Source organism: Cynoglossus semilaevis, chromosome 1 (assembly GCF_000523025.1).
Source record: "Cynoglossus semilaevis isolate Cse_v1.0 chromosome 1, Cse_v1.0, whole genome shotgun sequence".
Classification (NCBI taxonomy): domain Eukaryota; kingdom Metazoa; phylum Chordata; class Actinopteri; order Pleuronectiformes; family Cynoglossidae; genus Cynoglossus; species Cynoglossus semilaevis.
Window position 1 is genome coordinate 15,982,013 of NC_024307.1, and position 15,997 is coordinate 15,998,009.

The window sequence follows — 15,997 nt, forward strand, 5'->3', positions numbered from 1 at the left end:
GCCAGGTCAGAGGTGAAGTGCACGCTTCTGTCAGAGATAAATAGGAGGGTGAGAAAAGTCTGAATGATGGCAACCGTAAACCAACAGATCACCATCAGAGGATACAACCACACCATGTCTGTCAGACACAAAGGGAGCATCCGCTACACTTTCATACTGAATTCAACCAGTCTGCTATGTCCTTTTATACTTTGTTTTTCCAACTTGTTTGTTTTAAAGGGGGTGTGGCGTGGCATGGCATGAGAGATGAACTCTTCTAAATCTTCCCTTCTAGTTTCCATCCAACACCTTCTCTAAACGTCCTTCACCTTCTCACAGTTGTAAGAAACTCTTCAACTGTGGAAGCTACAGCTTTGGTTCCTTCTTTTTCTTCTGCCTTCTGATGCTAATAATATAAAAAAAGAAAAAAAACAACAACACATTTTCCTGATGGAAACTGTGTCACAAAAACAACTGACGTAACTTAACATAACTTCACGCAAACTCACAAAGAAAAACAGTCTGTTGAACCACACTGTCCACAGGTATTAGGAATAAATCCACAAAGGTAAACCCACACTGGACACAGGACACAACTGTGTCCACATCTTCTTTCTGTTCTCACTGCAAATGCAAATTTTTCAAATCAGAAACTCAGGCCACGTCACACAACAACTGCACCAAAGTCCTTCGACATCTTTTAAATCTTTACACCACCTGAATGAGCAACAAAAAACAAAACCAAACAAATGTTTGCCTAAGATGTCTCAACAAATAAAACAGAAAAAAAGTTTTACCTAAAATGAAAAAAAAAAAAAAGTAACACAAAAAAAAGAAAGAAAAAAGTGAAAAAAAAAAAAAACCACAAAAAAAGAAAAAAATGATGTTAACCTGTTTAATGTGGTAAAATCAGCAGTTTGATTATCTGCTGGACATGAAGCTACAGCAGAAGTTCACAGTCTACAGCTGTCATTCTTCATCCAAAGATCTAAAACTCTGATTGTGTTTGAAGTAGCAACATTGCGGTGCAGTAGAGGGCATGTGAATCACAGCCCAACCTTAGACTTTCTTTTGCTTAATAGCAAGCAACACTAGGGTGGTGTTTGCTGTTAGCAAGCAACCACTTTTTCATCGAAGATACTCTTACAAATGAATGCAGTTAATTTTCAATCAGAACCCCAACACGTAGATTATCAGGGACTTCGATTGAAGGACTGAACTCACTTCTGAGTTGGTCTGTCTGAAGTAGTATCTGAACCTCCAGTAGAAGGTGCCATAAGCACGGTTCAATATAAGATCTCCTCTTCCACAACTCAATATATGCAACTTTTCTCCAATAGTGTTCACTGGCTGTCAATGTGCAACTCAAGATCTCAACGTATTGTTTATATTTTACCTTAAGAAATATTAATTTGAACTCAGTTCAGAAAAATGAGACAAACCAACACCTTAAAATCAACAAGTGTCAAAACTGTAGCTTTACTTTGAATTAATGGTAAAATTAAAACAAAAGAAAAAAACAAACAAACAATTGAAGTTGCTCAACATTAAAACATCACAACTGCACTACAACAATAAATTAAAAAACATCTCTTAACTTCATGCCATAGTGTTTCCAATCAAGCTGGAATATGATTATTGTTTGTTTTGGCTGCAGTTTGAGTAGAAAAGCGTGACAACGCGCTCTGATTCTGGCAATGCTGACGTTTCTGCAGTGAACACAGGTTGTGTGTTTTACTTTGGTCAGAGAAAAGTGAAGCAGTGGTCAGAGGGAAGAGGACGAGAGAACGTTACATTAAAAAAGACAACTACAGCACATCCAGTCCTCTCATTCTGATCCCGTCATTGTTGGATTCCAACACTGGACATTAATTGCGTCATCAGACACCACTCAGTTAGTTAGTCATTACAGGTGTGCTGCAGGGTCATAAAGTGGGTCCCGTGAGGTTTCCCCCCCAATATGGGAGGTAAAAAGGGGGAGGAAATAAAGAAATAAGGTTTAGGAGGAAACAGCGTTCCCACCACAGACCCTTAAGGCTTCAGGTCCGTCTCCTCAGCATGTTTCTGCATGTGCAACAACATTGCCCGCTAAAGGAAAAACACAAAAATATAACTTGGTAAATGTTGGTTTTTGGTTTTCTGACTTAGTACAACAAACAACCAATATTTCAGAAAAAAAACATTATTGGATTCGATTATCAAAAAGAATTCACCTGTTTGGAGCCGTTACGTACAGAGAAAACCTCCTCACATTTTTTCCAACGACATTTAAGCTTCTGGACATTGGCACTGCCGTGATCATTGATCAAGTGCTGCTGAAGATGTTCTGTCACCCCGTAGACCAAAGAACAGCCGTGCCACTGTCAACAACAGGTCAGTGATAAGATGTTACTGTTTAAGGTGCAGACAGGACAGATTTACCCTGGTGACATTTACTAAATGGGAAAAACATGGATGTAGAGCATATAAAAGAGGAAAAGATAGCTCTTTGCTTAATGTCTTCTCTCAAAAACCATTATGGTATAAACAGGGCTTAGTTTACTTGCCTAAGGAACATTCCTAAACCTTCTAAAAACCTTTTCTGCCCAATCATACTCTCAGATTAAGTCCCCCTCTTTAGTCTCACCCAGCAGCGATGATTCTGCATCAGGTTCAGTTTGACGGCCTCCACACTGCCGTCGTAGCAGCCTGTGTAAATCTGTGTAGAACAGTTGATAGGTTACAGGGGGCACTGAGGGGCCTAACGGAGCAAGACCCCGGCCCTAAAAACATGGTAATGTGATTTAAGTCTCACCATGTTCTTGTGAACAGTCATACACATCACCATGTCCTTGTGTCCACCGTAGACCTGCAGTTGTTCCTGAGACTGTGGAGAGAATCGTAGCTCGTCAGGAACTCAGACCAAACCAGATGAATCTGGTCGTTCATAATGTGACAGATGGTTCTGAGAGACAGACCTGCAGATCGTAGACACGGACCAGTTTGTCCAGGCAGGCGGTCACCATCACCTTCCCCAGGACAGTCACAACAGTGACAGCATGAGTGTGACCTTTGAAGACCCAGAGCAGCTCTCCAGTCTGGACACAAAGAAACAGAAATGTGGATATGTGTTTGGATACGTTCACTCTGTGAAAACAGATTCCTCCATTTTTGTGAAAGCTTTGATGACTTACATGGATGTTGTGTGTGTAAACACAGTGGTCACTGGAGCCACTGAACACCAGATCATTAATCACCTGCATAGAGACAGATATTTTTATATTTTATTATATATATATTTGATCACATATGCCAATAATTCCATAAATAATTAATGACTATGATTAAAATACTTTCAGGGCCTGCACAGATTTTTTAACTAACAAGCGTGTTTTCTGGTCATAATTAATACTTTTTCGAAAGTAAGGCTCCTGGTAATTATTGATAGCATTGTCCTTTGTGTTCGTTTCCCACATCCTTTACTACCACGTGAAGACAGATATTAAAGACAGATATATTTATGGTTGGACATGTGGAGCTGAAAATACAGCTATATATACACATTTGTCAGGGACAGATCATCTCACTTATATTTCCCTCTGACAGTAGGAAATCTGGATTCTAATCTCAGGTTTGACATCTGACCTACCTTTAAGCAGAGCACAGTCTTGGTGTGTCCCTCTAGTGTCCTCAACAGGAGTCCGTTCTTTGCGTCTCTTACGCTGATGGTGTTGTCATATGAACCCACCAGCAGGATCCTCCTCGCTCCCTCCTGAGATGAGGCCAGACAGCTCACAGCCCGAGGCCCGTGGCACTCAAACACGTCCATCTGCTTGTTTGTCTACACGACAAAGTAGTTCACACAAAAAAAACCCAATGACGTCAGGCGTGGTAGAGAATGTTTTTTTTTTTGCAGTTAAGAGTAAGTTTAGCTTACTGAGGCCATCAGTGTGAGCTCTTTAATCCTACATTTTTACAACTCCAGTGCCACAGTCAGAAGGTAGTTCCAATAAAACATTCTTACCTTGAGGTTAATGGTCACCACTGTGCCGTTAGCAAGGCCTACGTACAAAGTTCTCCACCGACTGTGGAGGCAGAGAACTCTGTCTGAGAGAGAAAACTGATGCTCAAACTCCTGAGTCTGTGAAGGAAATAAAACAACAGTTCACAAAAATTTCAATTCATAAAATGTTTAATTTACCACAAAAAAAGAGAAAGAAGAGTGTTCTCACTTTCAGACTGTAACAGCGAACGGTCTGATCACTAGAACCAGTGTAGAGACGATGATGCAGAGAGGGAGCAGTGGACACCAACAAACAGCTCACTTTGGAGCTGTGACCCTCAAACACAGCCACACATTCATGACTCTGCAACAGATAAAAAACACAGAGTTCACTACATCCACCGATTCATCCTTACATCCTGACACAGGAGACAGGCTTCATCTGCACCTACCACCAGGTCAAAGGCTCTGACAGTGCGATCTCCTGAGCACGTGTACAGCAGTCCGCTGTGGATCTGCATGGCATTCACTGCCTCCTGGTGGCCCTCGAACAGCCCCTCAGTGGCCAGTTCATCCCCACCGTGATCAGAAGATGCATCTGGGGAAATAGTAGTGAGAAAAAGCAGGTTTCATTTTACTAAAAAGTTTTAAGGATGTTTTTTTTATTAAAGTGTAGTGTAGTATTCCAAATCTATGACTTTAACGGCTGAACATTTTCATTATAAAGTTTTTTAGTGTCATTGGATAAACACTCAGTAAAAAGGAATTGATTTAAGAAAAATCAAACATTCAACATATCTTTGGGACTATTAGAAAAATCTGATTCCAAACTTAATAACATTTTTTCTGATCTATTTAGTTGATCAATATTCATTAGTTCACATCTAAACTTTTGCAGAAAGTTCTGTTTAAATCCATCTCTGTATGTACTGTGCTGCATAGTACTGACTATGAATATCTTTCCCATAAAAAGTAATTCATGTGAAGACTATTTTAACTCAGGGACTTGGACATTCTAAATTTGGACCCTGGCTTCATGGCAAGATTTGTTTCCTGGTAAAACGTAGTCTGTTCTCATTTGTTCTAAAATGCACATTTAATATGAGGTGAAAATCTCAATGTGATTCAAACAAATTTGATTTTTTTTAATCAAAATGTATAAAAAAACAAGATAATTTCTCCAAGTAGTTTTCAAAGGTTGCTGCATTTATTTACCAACTTGTAATGTGAAGGGCTTACCTGACTGGCTCCTCAGGCTCCTGGACATTGAAATGGGAAATGGCAGATCACTGAAGAGGCAAAATATGAAGATGATAAAACAATTAGTTGATGTATGTTTGGATCTTACACAGAAGTACCGTCACTCCTAAAAATAAACATTTATTAACCTTAGAGTACGACTTCACTGCCGTCTACCTGCATTTCCCTGTTCTTGTTAATGTGTTGTTGTTTTTACAGGTTAAAAAAGAGGCGTGTTTATATAGGTGTTTATAGCTCCCCCTGTAGGGGATGAAGATGGAGGTTAGATGATCTGTGTAATAACAAATAGACTAAGATTTCCTCTCACCTCTCAGAAGATTTGCAAATGTCCATGTCACTGGTGGACGTGACCTCGTTGCAGGCCAGGTTTTGTAGCTCAGCTCTGGAGAAGTCCTTGACTTTGACTGAAGTTGGCTCTGGAGCGTGGGATTCTGTGTTAGACTTCCGACAGTCTGTAGTGACCTCCATGTTCTCCTCTGAATCCAGGTTCTCCGTCAGCTCAGGAGGAGCAGAAGCTGGAGGCTCTGCTTCTTCATGTTTGTTGGCTGGTGATAGCTGTTGTTGTGCCTCCTCACCGTTCTCCATGTTCGTTTCATCCACAGTCACACTGGAGGTGGTCACCTGAGAGCCTCCACTGGGCCTGCGGCGTGGTCTGGACCACCTTCGCCTCAGGGGCTCTATGTCAATCTCAGTGTCGCTGCTCTCTGGCTGCTCTGGAACTTGAGCTTTCTTCAACACTTTCCTCTTTTTCAGCTTCCTCACACGTTTCCCATTAGTCAGGTCGGAAGGAGGAGCTGGCAGATTAAAAACTGAGGGCACAGGGAGAGGCTCGGGGAACTTTGAGGCAGTGCAGTCAGCAACACTGTCCAATTCAGAGCTCAGTCTGCTTGAAGAGAGAGGCTTCAGGGGTTTGCAGTCAGACATAGGCATCAGGCAGCTTCCTGCGGTCTGACTGGCCTTCTCTGTTGATTCAACTAGTCCTGACAAACTCTGTTTGCAGTCTCCAGGATCCTCAAACTTCTCCCAACTGTGGTCAGTGTGGGTCTGGTAAAAATCAGGGCTTCTTTTTGGAGAGGACTTAGAGGTAAACCCAGGAACTGCAGAAAAGGATTCAATGGTATATTAGTGGACTTCAGGTTTAACACTGTAATGACGTTTAAGTATTTTCTTCACCTTCAGGAGCAACAGGAACCTCAGGTGTGGTGCTGTGAGCACAGAGGGCTTTATACTCCACTGGGTCCAGTTCTGGAGTGGCATGGACAGGAGACTGAGGCTCCTGCTTGATCATTATAGGCGTGAAGGAGTGACTGGGCGACGGCGGGTGGTGGAGTGAAGCAGTGGGACTTGGATTTGGAGGATGAGAAGTAGCAACAGCAGGAGGTGTGGCTTCAGCAGCAGACATGTCCATGGCAGGGGAAAACATAATGCCTGAGTCTGCATCTGTAGTGTGCATTCTTTCTTCCTTGACTGTGACCTGAGGTGCTTCCTCCAGACTCCCTGACATTAAAACAAAATCTATTTAATTAAGCTGTTCACAAATGAATGAGTAAATCTGACGAGCACTTCAAGTTCAACGTTGGCAAAAACAACTGTTGTTACCTTGCATCCCCTTTAGCAGCTCGATGCGTTTGTTCCTTAGTGTGCTCATCTCTGCAGTCATCTGACAAACGCAGAACACCCACAAGCATTAGAGGGGGAAAAGCTGTCGTTTTCAGTTGCATAATATCAAAGAGATGGTACATATGAACACAAACATGTTGAATAATCTCAAAAGACTCGTGGTCAATTTTGGCCTGTAGACCTGTTTATAATCTGATATTACTGTGATATATGACCTTGTGATGGTTGCCATTGAGGGACTTGCGATGTGATCTTGATTATTAGTGAAACATTTTATATAGTAATTTATTTTTTTCAGTTTGAGCTACTTTTACTATACTTGCAATAAAATCCTACTCAAAATTTATGAGACAACTTCTGGAGACTTTTTTCTGTATTTTTAACTTCCTATATCTTTCTTCTGTTACCTGCTGTTTAACCACCATGAGGCGCTGCACCTCCATGTAGGCAGCCTCCAAGGCAGCTCTGGCCTGGATCAGGCTGTTGTCAGTCGTCTGCAGTGAGCGACTCAGTTCATCCTCCCGCAGGGACACAGCCAGCAGCTGGTCGATGTGTGAACGCTCTGCACAAAGCAAGTGAGGCATTTAGTTAAAAACCAAATGTTTGTTTTTTCTGAAAAGAAATTATAAATAATAATAAAAAAATTAAAAAAGACAAACCCTGTTTGGATTTGACCTTCCGTCTTTTACTATTATGTCCCAAACAAGACGTATCTGTACTTGGAGCATCCTGAAAGAAGTAATGAAATGGTTAAGTAAACTTTAATAATAAAAAAAAAGCTGTGTATAGTGTGTCTACAGGTAATGTCTAAAAAAATCACAACATATTTGACCACAGCGTCCACTTCACTGACTCACCACGGTTGCTCTTCGTCTCTTCCCTGTTCCTGTGCCGTCAAACTGCTCCGTCCCTGAACTGCTGTCCCCCAGCACTGAATCAGATCTTTGAAGAGGCTTCACTGACGCTGCCATCAGTTTTTCTGGCTCTCTCTGAGTTTTCCTCTCCGTTAACTGTTGACAGTGAACGTCTTTGCTTCCTGAAGTGTCCATGGAGATGACAGAAGGCTTCTGCTGCTTGGGGCTCAGGCTTTCTCTCTGTGACGTCTCCTTTGATATTAAAGATGTGAAGATGGCGGAGGTGGATTCAGGGACGAGGCTGCTCTCTGATAAGGAGCGTTTTCTGGGAGCTGGAGCAGAAATGCCGAGCAACGCCTCCCAGTGTTCACCTTCAAGCAGAGGAATATCGTCTTCCTCCTGACTCTGGTCCTCCACCTCGTTTGGGACCATCTCGATACCAAACCTGGAGAAAAAAACCCACCAGAACGTTAGCAGAAAGAAAGCAAATCTCTGGGGAGAAATTGTGAAAAAAAACTGGGAGTAAAATCTACCTTGGCATGCCTTTCCCTTTGTCCTGCTTCTTCCTGACCTCCTGATACACCTGTTCCCAGTTTACGTTGCGTCGAGATCCCGAGGAGCTGATTAGCTGCCGCACAGTGGGTTTAAGACCCGACTCCTTTTCGGAGTCACTCCGCCGTGACTCGCTCAGGTTTCTCACTCGTCTGGCAATGTTCAGGTTGGGCTCGTGACTTCCTGTTTTGTTCTTCGAGCTCATGTGTTTGGTCAGGTCACGCTTTAAGACCGTAGGCAGGTCCAGTTTGGACAGATTAGAGCTGGACCCTGAGATGCTCTGTGCCTCAGCACCTTTGCAGGGCTCTCTTCCTGAGCCATAACCTTCCTCAGCCGCCTGCAGGGATTCATCTGGGTCTGTTGAGCTGCTCTTCTCATTGTCTTTCAACCTTGTTTCTTCATGTTTCTTGTTGGAGGCTGCAGCATCAGAGCACTCCACAGTGGACGTACTCACTTGTAAAGACTGGAGGAACTGACTGCTTTCTGAAGAGAGCAAAAGAGGCCTTTCTGGCCGCACTGAACCAGGTGAGTATGGAGGAGCTGTATTCTGCCTGCAGGTGTTCTCTTTGTTAACTCCTATCTGACTCTGAGCAACATCCATTTGCTGCTTCTCCATGATTGGCTGGGACACGTCTTTCTTGTTTTTGGAGCTGTCCAGAGAACTTCTCTTTTCTGAGGATGTCAACCTTGCTTTGAAGAGGGTTTCTGGGAGCTGTGGTTGTTGTCTAGATTTGAGGGACCCAAAAGATGCTGCCTTAGAACTTAGTCCACTTTGCTTTGCTACAGGCTTAGACTGAGCATCACCAGGACTGAGGACTTTACTGAGTGGAGCGACAGACAGGAGAGTAGGAAGTGAAGGTATCTTCTTCTCTTTACTCAGCACAGCCGTGTTCTGACTGGACGAAGCAGATGTAGGAGTCACATGACCTTCTTTCTGAGCACTGCTACTGCTGCTGCTACTGCTGCTGCTTCTACTACTGCTGCTGCTGCTGCGTGTACAACTCTCACCTCTCGACTTCAGCTCTTCCACTTTTGTTTTGTGCTTCTGACTTTCTTTTACAGCGAGTCCACTGGAGGGCAGCGGTGCGAGCTTCTGTTCAGATTGGGAGAGTCTGTTTGAGGCACTGTTCTCTGACGTGCTGTTATGATTCTGGGCCTTTGTAGTGTTGTGGTTCTTTTCTGTTGACGCTGTGTCCTTCGTTACCGGATAAGGAGACCAGCGACAGGTTTTGTCCAGTTTTGGGTTACTGCCAAAGCCTTTGGGGCCTTTATTACCTTTGAGGTCAGGTTCTGTGGTTCGACCCTCAACATTCTGAGGACTTTCGCTCTGATGACCTTTCTGCTCATTGGCTGTGTTTGGAAATGGATTCAAAGGCCTGTTAAAAGTATTTGGTGGAAGTGTTCGACTTTGTCTATTGAAACTGTTGCCCCGGCCTCTGTGAGAGTATTGTGATATGTTGTTCTGGCCATAGACTCCATAACTACTGCCTCCTCTGCTGAGCCAGGGCAGCCGACACTGCTGGTTGTTAGCAAATCCGTAATCCTGCCGCCTGTCTTCCCACCTCCCATGATAATTATCTGGAGCCCATTGGTTAAAGTTGGGAGGCTCCTGAGCATGCCAGGGGGCGCTCCTTCCTTCCATGGCTTCTGCTCCCCTGGCCTGCTGTTATGCTGGTACATCCAGTTGTTGTGCTGTCCATTGTACCACCGTGACGACTGCTGCCAGCCACACTCCAGACGGTAACGCTCCTTAGTTTGCTGTAACCTCTGCTGGAACTCCTCTTTCCTCTTACGCTCTTCTTCTTTTGCAGCTGCAGCCTCTTTGTCTTTTCTACCAAAGGAAGACTCATGGTAAAACAGTGGCCGTACATGTTTTTTAAGGTCAGATTCAAACATCAACAATGCCGGGGTTTTAACTTACGCTGTCATATGATACATCTCTGGGGATTTATGACATGATTTGGTCAGATTTTGTTTGGTTTAAATTTTGCTACATCTAATTGTATTGGGTTTTTTTACCCATTTGATATACTTTCTAGGTTTCCATTAATATTCATGCAGCTAGAATTTTGTTCTTTTACTGTATATTTAACACATTTTTCCAGAAAGGTAAAAGGGAAATGAGAAAGTCAAAACATTTCTGCAAAGTTTCTGCTAAAATAAAAAAAGCCTAAGAATTGTAACTGCTTATCTATGTTTTGTGTTTACTGTAGCTGCACCAGGGCTGAAGATGATAAAAAACTACTTTTGACTGACTGTAGTGCAGTGTGAAAATATCTGGCATGTGAGACACTGACAGCTGAAGGCCAACTTCTGCCTTCATCTCTCTCCTCATATTTCTCTCTTTATCAGCTGCTGCAGCCCAAGGTTCTTGCTTTTAAAGGTTTCTGGTGAGACATTGACACTGAATGTTTACACAATTTCATTTTCATGATGTTAACATTTGTGAATCTAATAAATAATTTCCCAGAAAATATCAAAAGTAAAGGTTTGTCTAGTGGAAAAAAAAATCTCCCTAAACAAAGTTCTTACAGGGAGAGTTTATCTAAAAGATAATTTGATGTTTGTCTATAAAAAATGTTTCTAATGGGCTGAAGAGTTTGGATGGATATTTTTTATTTGTAAATTAAAATTAAATTAAACAATGTTACAAAAAAATATGTTACAAATTATTTGTTATTTTTTCTTGGAATGACTTTGGGGAAAAAATAACTTTTTCTATAAATGTCATAAACTGATGAGCAGAGTGTTTTTCACAGCAAGCAAAGGTAAGGTATGACATGTGTGCAGCAGAGCAGCCCAGGCTTTTTTAAGCTGCAGACCTGACACACGACTCTCGACTCTGCTCAACGTGAAGCAGCAGCTAAAAGTGTCTTGTGAGCAACAGGAATTAGAATGTGACTATACATGGTTCACAGCAGGTACACACACAAGTGGTTTTATACCAAATTACACTACAATTTGATATACACACATTGTTTTATTATTTTCCTAAAGTATAAATAACCACTGTAATAAATAAATCCATCCTTCAATTTTCTGACTTACCTGATCTGTTCTTTTCTCTTCTCGATCATTTCCACCAGAGCCCGGTCGAAGTAGTCATCTGTGTCCTTCCCACAGGCCTTCAGTTCAGAGGCTTCCACCTTCTGCTTATGAGTGGCACTGGAAATGTGACTCGCATATTCAGTCAGACTCACCACCGTCACTTTACAAACTCGGCACTCGTGTCCGCAGTCCCTGGGAAGGGCAGGTGAGAGAGGGCGATCAATACTTCCCTCAGGCATGGTTCTGTCGAGTCTTGTTTACTGCCTGCAGAGCCTTTGTTAAAGACTGTACTCTGGCTGTACTCTCTGTTACTTTAACGTCAGAACAAATCAACAGGAGAGGAGAATACTCAACAATCCTTATATGTTAAAAAAAAAGTCCAAATTGTCTAGGTGTCACAGATCAGGAGGTAGCTAACTTAAAATTTCTCTTGTGAAGTAAACAAAAAAGTTAAAGTGTAATCATCCTGATCTTGTGTTCAAATCTTCTTCAGCAGGTCATAGGTGGCAGGACGAGGTCAGGAGCAGCAGAGCTGGACACCGGCTGTTTACGTCCAGGGCTACAAACCACGCAGCACTGCACAGGGACGTGTGGAGTGGACGGCAGGGCGTCCTCAGCCTACTGCCCTCTCATGATGGTGTCCGCTGCACTCTGAGACTCTACACAGGAAACCTTTCTGTATTTGACCTCACACTGTGGGTGTGGGTGCCAGGACCCAGCCCCCAACAGCTCTGCCTGTGTTATTAGAACAAGCCTGAGCAGAGACTCTGACCAATCCCAGGCAGAAGCCTCTGTAATTCAAGACTCCCGCAGCTGTTCACAGCCTCTGCTTCTAAACCTCTCCCTTGTATGACATGCTGAGATTCTGATAGGACATCTCTGCTATTGTTTTTATTTATTTATGTGTATCACAGCTGCTATTGTGTGCTCTTAGCTGCAATTGGCAAACATTTTCTAAATAAGACTTTATTGGTTTCTTGTGTCTTCAGTGCCGTGCTGGCAGAACTGAAACCACCTCTTCTTCCTCTTCCGGCTGCTGCCATCAGGGGTCGTCCCTCTCTGCTTTCATCACAGTCTATATTTTGCCTTTACTACTGACCATCTTTATGGTCACCTTTACTATGTTTGCGAATCTTATCTGGGCTCTAACTCTTTTCCTTCCGCCAGACAGTTCTATCCTCAACATCTGTGGTCCAATAATATCTCCCCTCAGCTCATGCGTGAACCATCTGAAAACCCACTGCTATAAATTTACATGGATACTGAACCTGGTAAACCACTTTCAAAAAGTGCAGGAACAGTCTTTTCAGACTAGCTGTGTCATCCTTTTCAGATGGATCTTTCTAATTTTGTGAGTTTTTTTAAAAAAAAGTATATTTTCTTTGTAGTTTTCCTGTATATGATACACATTTATTTTCCATAGCATTCTTTTCAAAGTAGCAACTTTTCTTTTCTGTATCAAAAACACTTTCCATCGTACAACCCAAGTTAACCAGCAGTGTTCTCTCAGTGTCTTTTCTTTGTTAATTAAAAAACTCTTGTTAATTTCATTCTACTGAACTGTTACAACCCAGGGTTTGCTCCACTCCAGAATCTTTTAGGTCAGCAGTGTGACACATACTTGTACTAATCTCCACTGCAGTCACGAGACCGCCAGTTGCCTCCTATCGCTCATGCCTGTTGTTCTGGAAAGATTGCGTCTAAATATATGTTACCACAAATGAGACAGCTGCCTTCACATCCACTTATCCCAAGAAACGTGCCTACACACTCACGTGCCTCCTAACCCAGACAGTTTCAACCACTTATTTATTTGTCTAGAGAATAAAAAGTGAGGTTTAAAAATGTATAATCGTTATACTTCTGCATGGTGTACATTTTTAAGAACTTGTCAGAAAAAAATCGAGAACTGGTTCCAATTGTTAATCTGTTTACTTTACAGCTCTGTTTACAGATGCCCATGGGACAGTGGCTTATGACATCTTTGATATCACATGCATGCTCCCTAAGTCGGAGGGTTTACAACATGGCGTCCAGACAGAATGGGTTTATGGTATGGTTGCATTTCATGAACAAAAAAAACCCACTATGGCCGTTTGCAAGAAGGTCAGAGCTTTAACATAGATAAAGCAGGGAAATATCTATATCATGCATAAACACTTAATTGCATGGGCACAAATACAATTCATTTATGATGAATGTGCAATCTTTCACATGCAATCACATCATTCTCTATGGTCAATATTCTGGGTAACATTAAAGTCCTGTTCTGTGTTAATATTAGCGACATTCGTCAACCTGCTTTTACTAAAGTGTATCAATAATCCCAAATGATTTCATGAAATAATGAGGATCAGTTTTCTGTGCCTTCAGTCAAATATGTTAAATCACTATAGTGGAACCAACAGATTATTACTGCAAGTTGAGCGCCTTCAAAACATTGAAGAGGGAGTGTGCTTATAAACAAACCAATGTGTACTATATTTTAATTCCTAACCCAATAAGACAATTGATAAGGAATCAAATGGACAAACAGAACAGGTCAATTCTTTCCAATTCCCATCTCTACTCACCGGCCTTTGAGCTTCTCCAGCTCACGGTGGTGCAGCATACTTCTCATGTGCTCCTCCATCTCCTGCAAATACAAAACTTAAATGTAAATATTTTGTTAGGCAGAAGGGTAATCATTTTTTCCTGTAAGGTAAGGTTTCCTGTAACACATTACTGAGAAAAAAGAGAAGGTATATTATTGGAAAAACTTGTATATTTTGGACCACAATACCATTCCAGTATTGTTTTTTATAAAGTATTGTTTTTATTGTTTTTATAATACTTTTATTAAGTATTAATGTCCTGTGTGTAAACCATGGTTATTAGTGAGTTACCTGAGAAGAGGCGTGGACTGTCTCGCAGAGGATACACTGTCTCGCTGGAGCCATTTTTCAATATTGTTTGGTTTCAGTCCTTTACTGTCAAAAGATGGAAATAATAAGTACAAAAAGATGCATCAAGAGGTCAAAGAGGTCAAATGAATGAAGAAAATGTATGGCATCATTATTAACAACTATATCTGACATGTCACAACGACTAACCAGCTTCTAAAAAAAATACAATAAACAAGGACAAACAGTCAATTTTAACACAACTTATTATTGCATGCAATTTGTTGGTATGACCTTAAATTCCTGCTCTGCTCTGTGATACCATCACAGACTCAGGGCACATCCTTAACTAGTTACACTCATAGCTAAAAGCTATCTGTTTCAGCTAATAAGGGCCATGTTTGTTCAGTGAGCAACAAGTACAGCTTGTCTTTATTTAGTTTTCAGTTGAATGACCACAGACACTGTTTGTAGTACACTGGCTGTGACAACAATGTTAATGTTACAACATTTCAGTGTGTACTATACTGACCCTAATACTGTAAATGTTTGACTCTTAACAAATAGTCCAATAATGAATAATAATGATTTGAAACAATAATAAGGAAAAAATGTGATTTTATAGAATACACTGAATAAATGTAGTTATTAAAAGTTACTTATTAAAGTATAGAAGAAAAACGGGGCAATGTTTGACACAAAAGTAAAAGTACAATACATTTCTATTGCACACAGTACTAATTCACATGCCTACCAAATTTTGTTAAGTTGCTCAGCCTTTCTTATGCCCACAATACGGATAACGAAGCCTAAATATTAAGAAATTATTTCAATTTTGAAATGATCATCATCAACAATGATGTCAGGGTCTAAACCGTATTGTTGTTGCCAGGTGGAGAAATAGAAATATCTAAATCAGCCTCTCAGCTACACCCCTTGGAGCGAATTCCATTGTTATCTAGTTCCTTTGTTCTTGTTATTGGCTCTAAAAAGTCTATTTGCAAACAATGTTTGAATTACAAGGTGACAACTTTTTATAGTGCACACTAAGTTCTATTTTTTATTCATTTGTTTTGCGTTTTGGTTTACCTTTATCTAATTATCTACGAGAGTTAAAGGGATCCTTAACAACTTTGTTAGATCACCATACTTATGGTTCAAAGCGGCGTTACATGGAGGACTACAGAGGTTTGGTGAACAAAAACAACAAACAAGTTCATGCAAACGGTATAAAGCATACTAACAAACCATGTTACACACTCCCTCATCTGTTAAAGGGTACAGCGTAGAAAACAACCTATTTTAAAGAAACTTTCAACATAGATAACGTACTAACTGGGAGTGAATTGTTGTTAGCCTAGCCAGTCCGTAAGTATATTTGTTTTTCGCTTTAACCACACAAAAGAAAACATGCTCTTGGTTACTGGTTAACGCGACATAATCAGCCAGTTTTGGGACATCTGGTATTCAAAAAATATTTTACATTACCTTTGCTGTTATCTTTAAAGATGCAACTTTCCTCCTCCAGCCAGTTAGCAATAGTATGCTAACCGGGCTAAACCAGCGAAGTGCTAATGAATTAGGAACATTACAAATTTTACAAAAGTGACATCGCTCGTAAATTAATGTAGATTTATTTATTACGTCTAATGACGACCTAAGGATTGTGTACCTTTGAAACGTCTGCATGTGTGAAGAATATCATCATCTCCCGCCCCACTGTTGCAGTTCACAACAAACATCAACATCCGGGTCTTTCTTCTTCGGTGGCCGTTAGTATCCATCACGAATATGCATTGTCGCCACCTACTGCATTAGAA

The 15,997-nt window shown here is 41.3% G+C and overlaps 1 protein-coding gene across 2 annotated transcripts; it reads right to left on the reverse strand.

The window, feature by feature from the left end:
- Nucleotides 1-1,428: 1,428 nt before the first annotated feature.
- Nucleotides 1,429-15,981, reverse strand: znf106a (zinc finger protein 106a). 2 transcript variants are annotated; one of them, XM_025055313.1, is made up of 21 exons: nt 15,850-15,981; nt 15,666-15,748; nt 14,181-14,264; nt 13,869-13,930; nt 7,699-8,140; nt 7,501-7,570; nt 7,249-7,403; nt 6,821-6,881; nt 6,395-6,718; nt 5,529-6,318; nt 5,201-5,250; nt 4,414-4,559; nt 4,191-4,325; nt 3,983-4,099; nt 3,608-3,799; nt 3,153-3,215; nt 2,937-3,056; nt 2,774-2,845; nt 2,606-2,677; nt 2,193-2,339; nt 1,429-2,067 (listed from the first exon to the last, which is right to left on the reverse strand). In XM_025055313.1, the coding sequence occupies exons 3-21, from the start codon at nt 14,232-14,234 to the stop codon at nt 2,011-2,013; spliced, it is 3,129 nt and encodes a 1,042-aa protein (XP_024911081.1). In that variant the 5' UTR covers nt 14,235-14,264; nt 15,666-15,748; nt 15,850-15,981; the 3' UTR covers nt 1,429-2,010. The 2 variants fall into 2 exon arrangements, with proteins under 2 accessions (XP_024911081.1, XP_024911078.1); XM_025055310.1 differs by lacking the exons at nt 1,429-2,067; nt 2,193-2,339; nt 2,606-2,677; ... (5 more) ...; nt 15,666-15,748; nt 15,850-15,981 and adding exons at nt 3,302-3,457; nt 8,229-9,880 and having other exon boundaries at nt 3,509-3,799.
- Nucleotides 15,982-15,997: the final 16 nt, after the last annotated feature.